The 12,630-nt window shown below is 36.8% G+C and overlaps 1 protein-coding gene across 1 annotated transcript in view; it reads left to right on the forward strand.

The window, feature by feature from the left end:
- Window positions 1–216: 216 nt before the first annotated feature.
- The window catches only part of stx6 (syntaxin 6), a 30,194-nt gene continuing 17,780 nt past the window's right edge, over window positions 217–12,630 (forward strand). The window contains exon 1 of the mRNA XM_061297744.1: window positions 217–432. Within this exon, the coding sequence (XP_061153728.1) occupies window positions 398–432 (35 nt within the window). The 5' untranslated portion in view covers window positions 217–397. The remainder of the gene's footprint in view (window positions 433–12,630) is intronic.

Below are 12,630 nucleotides of genomic sequence, written 5' to 3' on the forward strand. Positions count from 1 at the left end.
TTCTATTATCTTCTGTCATTAGTTTTGTAAAACGCTTTATTTCAACGAAAGCCATTGCGAAAGTGCTATATAAAAGATGTATTGATCATAAATGCATCTGGGCTTCATTTTCATTGAATTATATATACATTTCCGTAAAGTAACCTCAACTGGAGAAACGTGGTATGTGCGCCGCTGGTTTTTGAAGACCGTAGTTCCTTTCTATCCGCAAGATAGCAGCAGGCGCATACATAACCCCCCATCCCGCCGGATGACTTCCATCTGCTATTTCCGTTGACGAAGGCAGCTACAGCAGCTTGATGTAAACAAACGGCGTTTAAGAAAAAGGCTCTCGTACTGGACGTCGAGGTTGTTCGTGGGTGTGACGCGAATGATGGAGTGAAGTGGAGGCGGCAACATGTCCATGGAAGACCCCTTCTTCGTCGTCAAAGGGTCAGAAAAGCTTATGGGAAACTGTTAGCGTGTTAGCACTGGCACATCCCGTGTCTCTGCACAAACAAACAAGTCAGCGTTAAATCTCCAAATATAGACTTGTTCAAGCATATAACGTATGATTTTCAAGAAATAATTTATCTTATATTCCTAACAATAGTTCATGTGATAATAGAGCGATATTCGTAATCAACTCGTTCCATTAAACAATTCGTTTGACAGTAATTAGGTGGAAAAAAGGTGCGTTGATAATAGCTCAAATCAGCAATTCATCTCGTATTTACAACGAAGGACAGGCTCAGCCTAATGGCTCACATGGTTTACACCAGTGGTTCTTAACCTTGTTGGAGGTACCAAACCCCACCAATTTCTTATGCACATTCACCGAACCCCTCTTTAGTTAAAAAAATAAAATTAGTTTCGACTTCTGCTGTTGCCTTTGCAAGATATGCGTCATCACGAATTTACACAATAAACCAGGTGAGTTCGGACCTCTGCAGTGGAGGCTCTGCCGAACCCCTGAGACCGACTCACTGAACCCCTAGGGCAGGGGTGTCAAACTCTTTTGTTTTTGCGGGCCGCATTGTAGTCATAGCTTCTTTCGGAAGGCCATTATGACTGTCAACCAGGGCCGGTTCTAAGAATGCACATGAGAGGGGGAAGTCAGAAATGTGAAGGGGGCATGTTCTTTTTTCCTTTTTTTTTTTTTACACATTTTTAACACTGTTAGTGTTTTCTTCACGGCAGTTGTTAGCTGTGTGTCCAGATCTCAACCTGGAGAAGTGGATTGCACTCTGTCAGGCCTCTACACTAAGACCTGTCCAGCTTGGGTGTCCCACCTGAAGATTAAAGCTTCTGCTGGTATTGCTCTTAGGGTCACTGAGGCACGCAAACCCCCTGACCACAATAAGGTGGCAATCTCTCAGGAGGGGGAACATATAATATGAATGTTATATTAACTATTAGGGGTGTAACGATTCATCGATACACATCGATTAATCGATATAATGCTCTACGATTTATTGGCATTGATGCTAAACGTAAACATCGATTTATATCGCCGTGTTTGACCTCGGACATTAGACGCGACTTTATTTTGAAATCCAGTTCATTGTTGCTTGCTTCCTCTTTCTGGGAGCAGTGCGCGCGGCGTTGTTGTGTTGTGAGCAGAGCAGGCACGTGAAAGGGGAGTCGACAACTAGTACGCGGCTCCTGGGCTGGTGCTATGGCTAGTGTCCAAAAAGACGAGGACATTTGCTCCCCTTTAGGCTTCAAGTCATTCGTTTGGAAGCACTTTGGATTCCAAAGAAAAGATGGCTCAACGGACAAGACACGTGCAGTTTGTAAATCCTGCCATGCGGTGATCAAATATTCAGGGAGCACAAATCTCGCCGCACATTTAAAGAAAAAACACGACATCAAAGTTCAGTGTTAAAATAAGCACTTTGTATCAGGGCTGTGGACTCGGTCGGATTTTTGCACCGAGTCCGGCCTCTTGGCCATGAGTCCGAGTCCGGCTGTCCATTTTTTCTGTTAATTCATGTGACTGCTTAGTCTTTATTCAAGGCTAATTTAGATCAAAATCTAAATAATTACAACAGTTTTGTGATGGCTTTGTCTTTATTAAACATATACCGTTTTTTTCCGTGTATAGTGCGCCCTCATGTATAGTACGCACCCTAAGAATGGCATGCTGATGCTGGAAAAAAGCTTGTACCCATGTATAATACGCACCCAATTTTTATGAGTTTTTAAAAAAAAAAATTTTAATTTTTTTTTTTTTTTTTTTTTAAGTCCCAATGATCGTCACACGCGCAGGGAGGCAATGGGTCCCATTTTTATAGTCTTTGGTATGGTCTTAACTAGGCTGGATGTAATTCTTTTTGTTGGCGTTGATTTCTCCGACTGCCCCTAAACGCACCACCGCGCTCCGTCCGCGCATGGGCTGCGGACGTGAAAAAGGCGCTCTGTATGGGAGAGACGTTGAAGAGGAATAAAAACACCCTTGGAAACCAAAACTTGCCCCTCGTCGTGACTCGGAGCCGCAACAAATGTTTCGGATTTGTGTAGGGTACATTGTGACAGACAGCAAACTAGCAGGTGATCGAGCGAGCGTCTGATACAAGAGCATTGCGGTCGTATGGAGCGTGTTTGAAGTGAACAGCAGAGACGAAAGGAACAAGGCAAAGTGTTGTGAAATAAAATATTACCTGTAATACGCATTTTGTTATTTGCTGATTGAAACTGCTAATTAAACTGTGAATTGAAACTAATAGGAAGAAAACATATCTTGCTCTTAATATAGCTGACGTGTCTTGCGCATACGTTCTGCGCATCTGTAATGGCGGCCTCCGTATGACGTCCGGTCCGCGATGGAGATTAAAAACAAACAATATTTGACAATAACACACCATCAAGGATTGCACCATCGCATCAAACGATGTGTCGTCAATTGTGGATTTTTTTGACCAAGTGTGTTGGGCAGGATGGCTGAATGCGATGCGCGATTGACAACAAACAAGAAGAAAGGTGAGTTTTATTTCGGGGGAGATTTGTCATGTCTCGTCCCCAGTTTTGCTATGTGTCTAGGTTGCCATAGTTTCTGTTCGCGTCGCCCCTCTCTTCCTGTGTCACCTCAATCGATGTAACGTGTTTTGTATTTAAGTCCTGTCTGCCCCTCGCTCACCGTTGGATCATTGTGTGAAGGCGAAGGCCTTCACACATATGTTATTCTACTCCATTTACTTTATTATTATTGTGTGAAGGCGAAGGCCTTCACACATATGTTATTCTACACCATTCTCTATTATTATTATTGTGTGAAGGCGAAGGCCTTCACACATATGTTATTCTACACCATTCTCTATTATTATTGTGTGAAGGCGAAGGCCTTCACACATATGTTATTCTACACCATTCTCTATTATTATTATTGTGTGAAGGCGAAGGCCTTCACACATATGTTATTCTACTCCATTTACTTTATTAGTGTGAAGGTGAAGACCTTCACACTATTGTTATTCCTGTCCTTTATTATTAGTGTGAAGGTGAAGACCTTCACACTATTGTTATTCCTGTCCTTTATTAGTGTGAAGGTGAAGACCTTCACACTATTGTTATTCCTGTCCTTTATTAGTGTGAAGGTGAAGACCTTCACACTATTGTTATTCCTGTCCTTTATTAGTGTGAAGGTGAAGACCTTCACACTATTGTTATTCCTGTCCTTTATTATTAGTGTGAAGGTGAAGACCTTCACACTATTGTTATTCCTGTCCTTTATTATTATTATTGTGTGAAGGCGAAGGCCTTCACACATTGTTATTCTACTTTATTATTATTTTTATTAAACAACTTATTCCTCCCACTTTTTTGACATCCAACTACTCCCACATGCTTCAACCGATTCACCTCGTTCAAACTTTCACACGTTCCAAAAATTCATGGCAAGCTTGCCACTTTTTTTCTCGTTCATAACATTTACCGTTTTTAAGTAATTAGCAAATTTGTGCCTTTTATTTCCCCATTCATTCTTAATGGCAATGTCAACCCGAGCCAGTTTCCTGTAGTGGGTTCGATTCCCACATTGGGCGTCATTATTTATTTTACTCTTTATTCTTCCCGCTTATCATTTTCAACGCTTATCATTTGTAACTAACATTCGCATTCAACATTCATTACATTAAGCAATTTCCACCACTTTAATTACGTATTCGCATTCAACAAACACATTCATTACATTAACCAATTTCAACCACGGCATAGTAAGGGACTCAATTAGCTCGTGGGAAACACAAGTGATTCCAGTACACGAGCATCATTCCCGAGTGGTATCAAAACCCGCGTCAGTTCGATTCCCACGTTGGGCGTCATTATTTATTTTACTCTTTATCCTTTCCCTTATCATTTTCAACGCTTATCATTTGTACCTTTTTTGTAACATTTGTAACATTTCATTTTTAACGCTTATCATTTGTACCTTTTTGTAACATGTATTTGTAACATTTTCCCATTTATTTCACAATTATTTCTTTCCCTTTTCATTCTTCCCTCTCATCATTTTTAACGCTTAACGTTTCTAAATTAACATCTGCCTTCGCCTTCACACGCAATTTCTTCCGAAATTGCAATTCTAGTTGTGTGAAGGCGAAGGCCTTCACACATTGATATTGTACTTTATTATTAAACAACTTATTCCTCCCACTTTTTTGACATCTAACTACTCCCACATGCTTCAACCGGTTCACCTCGTTCAAACTTTCACACGTTCCAAAAATTCATGGCACGCTTGCCAGTATTTTTCGCGTTCATAACATTTACCGTTTTTAAGTAATTAGCAAATTTGTGCCTTTTATTTCCCCATTCATTCTTAATGGCAATGTCAACCCGAGCCAGTTTCCTGTAGTGGGTTCGATTCCCACATTGGGCGTCATTAATTATTTTACTCTTTATTCTTCCCGCTTATCATTTTCAACGCTTATCATTTGTAACTAACATTCGCATTCAACATTCATTACATTAAGCAATTTCCACCACTTTGATTACGTATTCGCATTCAACAAACACATTCATTACATTAACCAAATTCAACCAGTATGTAGACAGGGACACAATTAGCTCGTGGGAAACACAAGTGATTCCAGTACACGAGCATCTTTCCCGAGTGGTATCAAAACCCGCGTCAGTTCGATTCCCACATTGGGCGTCATTATTTATTTTACTCTTTATCCTTCCCCTTATCATTTTCAACGCTTATCATTTGTACCTTTTTTGTAACATTTGTAACATTTCATTTTTAACGCTTATCATTTGTACCTTTTTGTAACATGTATTTGTAACATTTTCCCATTTATTTCACAATAATTTATTTTCCCTTTCTATTCTTCCCGCTCATCATTTTTAACGCTTAACGTTTGTAAATCAACATCTGCCTTCGCCTTCACACGCAATTTCTTCCGAAATTGCAATTCTAGTTATTATTATTATTCAACATCTTCTGCCCACTTTTTTGACGCTTAACTACTTCCACATACTTCAACCGATTCACTCCATTCCACTTTTCACTTATTCCAAATATTCATGGCACGACTGCTCACATTTTTCTCGTTCCAAAAATTTTCCGTTTTCGCATAATTCATAAATTTATGGCGATTTTTGCCCCATTCATTCTTAATGGCAGATTCAACATTTCACATTTACGTTGTTCCAGTTTGAAATTCACATCATTCAACACATTCAAATCACATTGGGGACATTCCCTAACTTCCCAAATTCAAAATTTTCACGTTTTCACTTTTAATATTTGCATAAAATTTTGCAAAATTTCATAAAATTTCCTTTTTCACTTCTAACTTCTACATTTTTCCACCGATTCAACTCGTTCCAACTTTCAACTATTCATCTTTTGCCTACCTATTCCACAACTTCCCACTTACCAAAAACTTCACATCTTTTATTTTGAAATTCAACCAAAATTCTCTAAAATTTCGTTTTTCTACTCTAATTTCTACATTTTTCAACCGATTCAACCCATTCCAACTTTCAACTGTTCATCATTTTTTTACCTATTCCACAACTTCCCAAAAACTTCACATCTTTTATTTTGAAATTCACACCCACTTCCTTTTTCCCTTCTCATTTCTACATTTTTCAACCGATTCAACCCATTCCAACTTTCAACTGTTCATCATTTTTCTACCTATTCCACAACTTCCCACTTACCAAAAACTTCACATCTTTTATTTTGAAATTCACACCCACTTCCTTTTTCCCTTCTCATTTCTACATTTTTCAACCGATTCAACCCATTCCAACTTTCAACTGTTCATCACTTTTTCTACCTATTCCACAACTTCCCACTTACCAAAAACTTCACGTCTTTTATTTTGAAATTCACACCCATTTCCTTTTTCCCTTCTCATTTCTACATTTTTCAACCGATTCAACCCATTCCAACTTTCAACTGTTCATCAGTTTTTTTCCTATTCCACAACTTACCAAAAACTTCACATCTTTTATTTTGAAATTCACACCCAGTTCCTTTTCCCTTCTCATTTCTACATTTTTCAACCGATTCAACTCGTTTCAACATCATTCTGCAACATTCCTTAAATATTTATTCAACTTCTTCACCTTCACACGCAATTCCTTCAGGAATTGCAAATTCTAGTTATTATTATTATTATTATTATTCAACTTCCGCTCACTTTTTTGACGCTTAACTACTTCCACATACTTCAACCTATTCACTCCATTCCACTTTTCACTTATTCCAAATATTCATGGCACGTCTGCTCACTTTTTTTTCCTTCCAAAAATTTTCCGTTTTCGCAAAATTCACAAATTTACGGCGAATTTTGCCCCATTCATTCTTAATGGCAGATTCAACATTTCACATTTACGTTGTTCCAGTTTGAAATTCACATCATTCAACACATTCAAATCACATTGGGCACATTCCCAAACTTGCCAAATTCAACATTTTCACGTTTTCATCTTTTATTTTGAAATTCACACCCAATTCCTTTTTCCCTTTTCCCTTCTCATTTCTACATTTTTCAACCGATTCAACCCATTCCAACTTTCAACTGTTCATCTTTTCTCTACTTATTCCACAACTTCCCACTTACCAAAAACTTCACATCTTTTATTTTGAAATTCAACCAAAATTCTCTAAAATTTCCTTTTTTCTACTCTAATTTCTACATTTTTCAACCGATTCAACCCATTCCGACTTTCAACTGTTCATCATTTTTCTACCTATTCAACAACTTCCCACTTACCAAAAACTTCACTTCTTTTATTTTGAAATTCACACCCAATTACTTTTTCCCTTCTCATTTCTACATTTTTCAACCGATTCAACCCATTCCAACTTTCAACTGTTCATCATTTTTCTACCTATTCCACAACTTACCAAATACTTCACATCTTTTATTTTGAAATTCACTCCCAATTCCTTTTTCCCTTCCCATTTCTACATTTTTCAACCGATTCAACCCATTCCAACTTTAAACTGTTCATCATTTTTCTACCTATTCCACAACTTCTCACTTACCAAAAATTTCACATCTTTTATTTTGAAATTCCCACCCAATTCCTTTTTCCCTTCTCATTTCTACATTTTTCAACCGATTCAACCCATTCCAACTTTCAACTGTTCATCATTTTGCTACTTATTCCACAACTTCCCACTTACCAAAAAATTCACATCTTTTATTTTGAAATTCACGCCCAATTCCTTTTTCCCTTCTCATTTCTACATTTTTCAACCGATTCAACCCATTCCAACTTTCAACTGTTCATCATTTTTCTACCTATTCCACAACTTACCAAATACTTCACATCTTTTATTTTGAAATTCACTCCCAATTCTTTTTTCCCTTCCCATTTCTACATTTTTCAACCAATTCAACCCATTCCAAATTTCAACTGTTCATCATTTTTCTACCTATTCCACAACTTCCCACTTACCAAAAACTTCACATCTTTTATTTTGAAATTCACACCCAATTCCTTTTTCCCTTCTCATTTCTACATTTTTCAACCGATTCAACCCGTTCCAACTTTCAACTGTTCATCATTTTTCTACTTATTCCACAACTTCCCACTTACCAAAAACTTCACTTCTTTTATTTTGAAATTCACACAATTTCCTTTTCCCTTCTCATTTCTACATTTTTCAACCGATTCAACCCATTCCAACTTTCAACTGTTCATCATTTTTCTACCTATTCCACAACTTACCAAAAACTTCATATCTTTTATTTTGAAATTCACACCCAGTTCCTTTTTCCCTTCTCATTTCTACATTTTTCAACCGATTCAACTCGTTTCAACATCATTCTGCAACATTCCTTAAATATTTATTCAACTTCTTCACCTTCACACGCAATTCCTTCAGGAATTGCAAATTCTAGTTGTGTGAAGGCGAAGGCCTTCACACATTGTTATTCTACTTTATTATTATTATTTTTTTTATTCTTATTATTAAACAACTTATTCCTCCCACTTTTTTGACATCTAACTACTCCCACATGCTTCAACCGATTCACCTCGTTCAAACTTTCACACGTTCCAAAAATTCATGGCAAGCTTGCCACCTTTTTTCCCCTTCATAACATTTACCGTTTTTAAGTAATTAGCAAATTTGTGCCTTTAATTTCCCCATTCATTCTTAATGGCAATGTCAACCCGAGCCAGTTTCCTGTAGTGGGTTCGATTCCCACATTGGGCGTCATTAATTATTCTACTCTTTATTCTTCCCGCTTATCATTTTCAACGCTTATCATTTGTAACTAACATTCGCATTCAACATTCATTACATTAAACAATTTCCACCACTTTGATTACGTATTCGCATTCAACAAACACATTCATTACATTAACCAATTTCAACCATGACATAGTAAGGGACTCAATTAGCTCGTGGGAAACACAAGTGATTCCAGTACACGAGCATCATTCCCGAGTGGTATCAAAACCCGCGTCAGTTCGATTCCCACATTGGGCGTCATTATTTATTTTACTCTTTATCCTTCACGGTTATCATTTTCAACGGTTATCATTTGTAACTTTTGTCATTCGCATTCAACATTCATTACATTAAGCAATTTCCACCACTTTGATTACGCATTCGCATTCAACAAACACATTCATTACATTAACCAAATTCAACCAGCAAGAAGGAAGGATCCTCATTAGCTCAGTCGGAAACACAATGGAAATGTCAACCCGAGCCAGTTTCCTGTAGTGGGTTCGATTCCCACATTGGGAGTCATAAATTATTTTACTCTTTATTCTTCCCCCTTATCATTTTCAACGCTTATCATTTGTACCTTTTTTGTAACATTTGTAACGTTTCATTTTTAACGCTTATCATTTGTACCTTTTTGTAACATGTATTTGTAACATTTTCCCATTTATTTCACAATTATCTATTTTCCCTTTGTATTCTTCCCGCTCATCATTTTTAACGCTTAACGTTTGTAACTTAACATCTGCCTTCGCCTTCACACGCAATTTCTTCCGAAATTGCAATTCTAGTTGTGTGAAGGCGAAGGCCTTCACACATTGATATTGTACTTTATTATTAAACAACTTATTCCTCCCACTTTTTTGACATCTAACTACTCCCACATGCTTCAACCGATTCACCTCGTTCAACCTTTCACACGTTCCAAAAATTCATGGCACGCTTGCCAGTATTTTTCGCGTTCATAACATTTACCGTTTTTAAGTAATTAGCAAATTTGTGCCTTTTATTTCCCCATTCATTCTTAATGGCAATGTCAACCCGAGCCAGTTTCCTGTAGTGGGTTCGATTCCCACATTGGGCGTCATTAATTATTTTACTCTTTATTCTTCCCGCTTATCATTTTCAACGCTTATCATTTGTAACTAACATTCGCATTCAACATTCATTACATTAAGCAATTTCCACCACTTTGATTACGTATTCGCATTCAACAAACACATTCATTACATTAACCAAATTCAACCAGTATGTAGACAGGGACACAATTAGCTCGTGGGAAACACAAGTGATTCCAGTACACGAGTATCTTTCCCGAGTGGTATCAAAACCCGCGTCAGTTCGATTCCCACATTGGGCGTCATTATTTATTTTACTCTTTATCCTTCCCCTTATCATTTTCAACGCTTATCATTTGTACCTTTTTTGTAACATTTGTAACATTTCATTTTTAACGCTTATCATTTGTACCTTTTTGTAACATGTATTTGTAACATTTTCCCATTTATTTCACAATTATTTCTTTCCCTTTTCATTCTTCCCGCTCATCATTTTTAACGCTTAACGTTTCTAAATTAACATCTGCCTTCGCCTTCACACGCAATTTCTTCCGAAATTGCAATTCTAGTTATTATTATTCTACTTATTCTGCCCACTTTTTCGGCGCTTAACTACTTCCACATACTTCAACCGATTCACTCCATTCCACTTTTCACTTATTCGAAATATTCATGGCAACACTGCTTAGATTTTTTTCCTTCCAAAAATTTTCCGTTTTCGCAAAATTCACAAATTTACGGCGATTTTTGCCCCATTCATTCTTAATGGCAGATTCAACATTTCACATTTATGTTGTTCCAGTTTGAAATTCACATAATTCAACACATTCAAATCACATTGGGGACATTCCCAAACTTGCCAAATTCAACATTTTCACGTTTTCATCTTTTATTTTGAAATTCACACTCTATTCCTTTTTCCCTTTTCCCTTCTCATTTCTACATTTTTCAACCGATTCAACCCATTCCAACTTTCAACTGTTCATCTTTTCTCTACCTATTCCACAACTTCCCACTTACCAAAAACTTCACATCTTTTATTTTGAAATTCAACCAAAATTCTCTAAAATTTCCTTTTTTCTACTCTAATTTCTACATTTTTCAACCGATTCAACCCATTCCAACTTTCAACTGTTCATAATTTTTCTACCTATTCAACAACTTCCCACTTATCAAAAACTTCACTTCTTTTATTTTGAAATTCACACCCAATTCCTTTTTCCCTTCTCATTTCTACATTTTTCAACCGATCCAACCCATTCCAACTTTCAACTGTTCATCATTTTTCTACCTATTCCACAAGTTCCCACTTACCAAAAAATTCACATCTTTTATTTTGAAATTCACGCCCAATTCCTTTTCCCCTTCTCATTTCTACATTTTTCAACCGATTCAACCGATTCCAACTTTCAACTGTTCATCTTTTCTCTACCTATTCAACAACTTCCCACTTACCAAAAACTTCACTTCTTTTATTTTGAAATTCACACCCAATTCCTTTTTCCCTTCTCATTTCTACATTTTTCGACCGATTCAACCCATTCCAACTTTCAACTGTTCATCTTTTTTCTACCTATTCCACAACTTACCAAAAATTTCACATCTTTTATTTTGAAATTCACACCCAATCCCTTTTTCCCTTCTCATTTCTACATTTTTCAACCGATTCAACTCGTTTCAACATCATTCTGCAACATTCCTTAAATATTTATTCAACTTCTTCACCTTCACACGCAATTCCTTCAGGAATTGCAAATTCTAGTTATTGTGTGAAGGCGAAGGCCTTCACACATATGTTATTCTACACCATTCTCTATTATTGTGTGAAGGCGAAGGCCTTCACACATATGTTATTCTACTCCATTCACTTTATTATTATTGTGTGAAGGCGAAGGCCTTCACACATATGTTATTCTACTCCATTCACTTTATTGTGTGAAGGCGAAGGCCTTCACACATATGTTATTCTACTCCATTTACTTTATTATTATTATTCTATTTTATTCCCGCCACTTTTTTGTCCCGCTTCTTCTTCCACAAAATTCATCCGATTCACTCCATTCCACTTTTCACGTATTCCAAATATTCACGACATGAGCGCTTGTATTTTTCTCATTCCGAAAATTTTCAGATTCCGCAAAATTCCCCAAATTCCGACAAATTTTTCCCCATTCATTCTTAATGGCACATTCGACATTTCACATTTACGTCGTTCCAATTTGAAATTCACATCATTCAGCACATTCTAATCACATTCGGAGGGATTCTCGACATTCCCAAAATTCCCAAATTCAAAAATTTCACGTTTTCACGTTAAAGATTCCGACAAATTTTCACAAAATTTCGTTTTTCAGCTCTAACTTCTACATTTTTCAACCGATTCAACTCGTTCCAACTTTCAACTGTTCATCTTTTGCCTACCTATTCCACAACGTCCCACTTACCAAAAACTTCACATCTTTTATTTTGAAATTCAACCAAAATTCTCTAAAATTTCGTTTTTCTACTCTAATTTCTACATTTTTCAACCGATTCAACCCATTCCAACTTTCAACTGTTCATCATTTTTCGACCTATTCCACAACTTCCCAAAACCTTCACATCTTTTATTTTGAAATTCACACCCAATTACTTTTTCCCTTCTCATTTCTACATTTTTCAACCGATTCAACCCATTCCAACTTTCAACTGTTCATCATTTTTCTACCTATTCCACAACTTCCCACTTACCAAAAACTTCACATCTTTTATTTTGAAATTCACACCCAATTCCCTTTTCCCTTCTCATTTCTACATTTTTCAACCGATTCAACTCGTTCCAACTTTCAACTGTTCATCTTTTGCCTACCTATTCCACAACGTCCCACTTACCAAAAACTTCACATCTTT

The sequence above is a fragment of the Syngnathus typhle genome, linkage group LG14, assembly GCF_033458585.1.
Source record: "Syngnathus typhle isolate RoL2023-S1 ecotype Sweden linkage group LG14, RoL_Styp_1.0, whole genome shotgun sequence".
In the NCBI taxonomy this organism is placed as follows: domain Eukaryota; kingdom Metazoa; phylum Chordata; class Actinopteri; order Syngnathiformes; family Syngnathidae; genus Syngnathus; species Syngnathus typhle.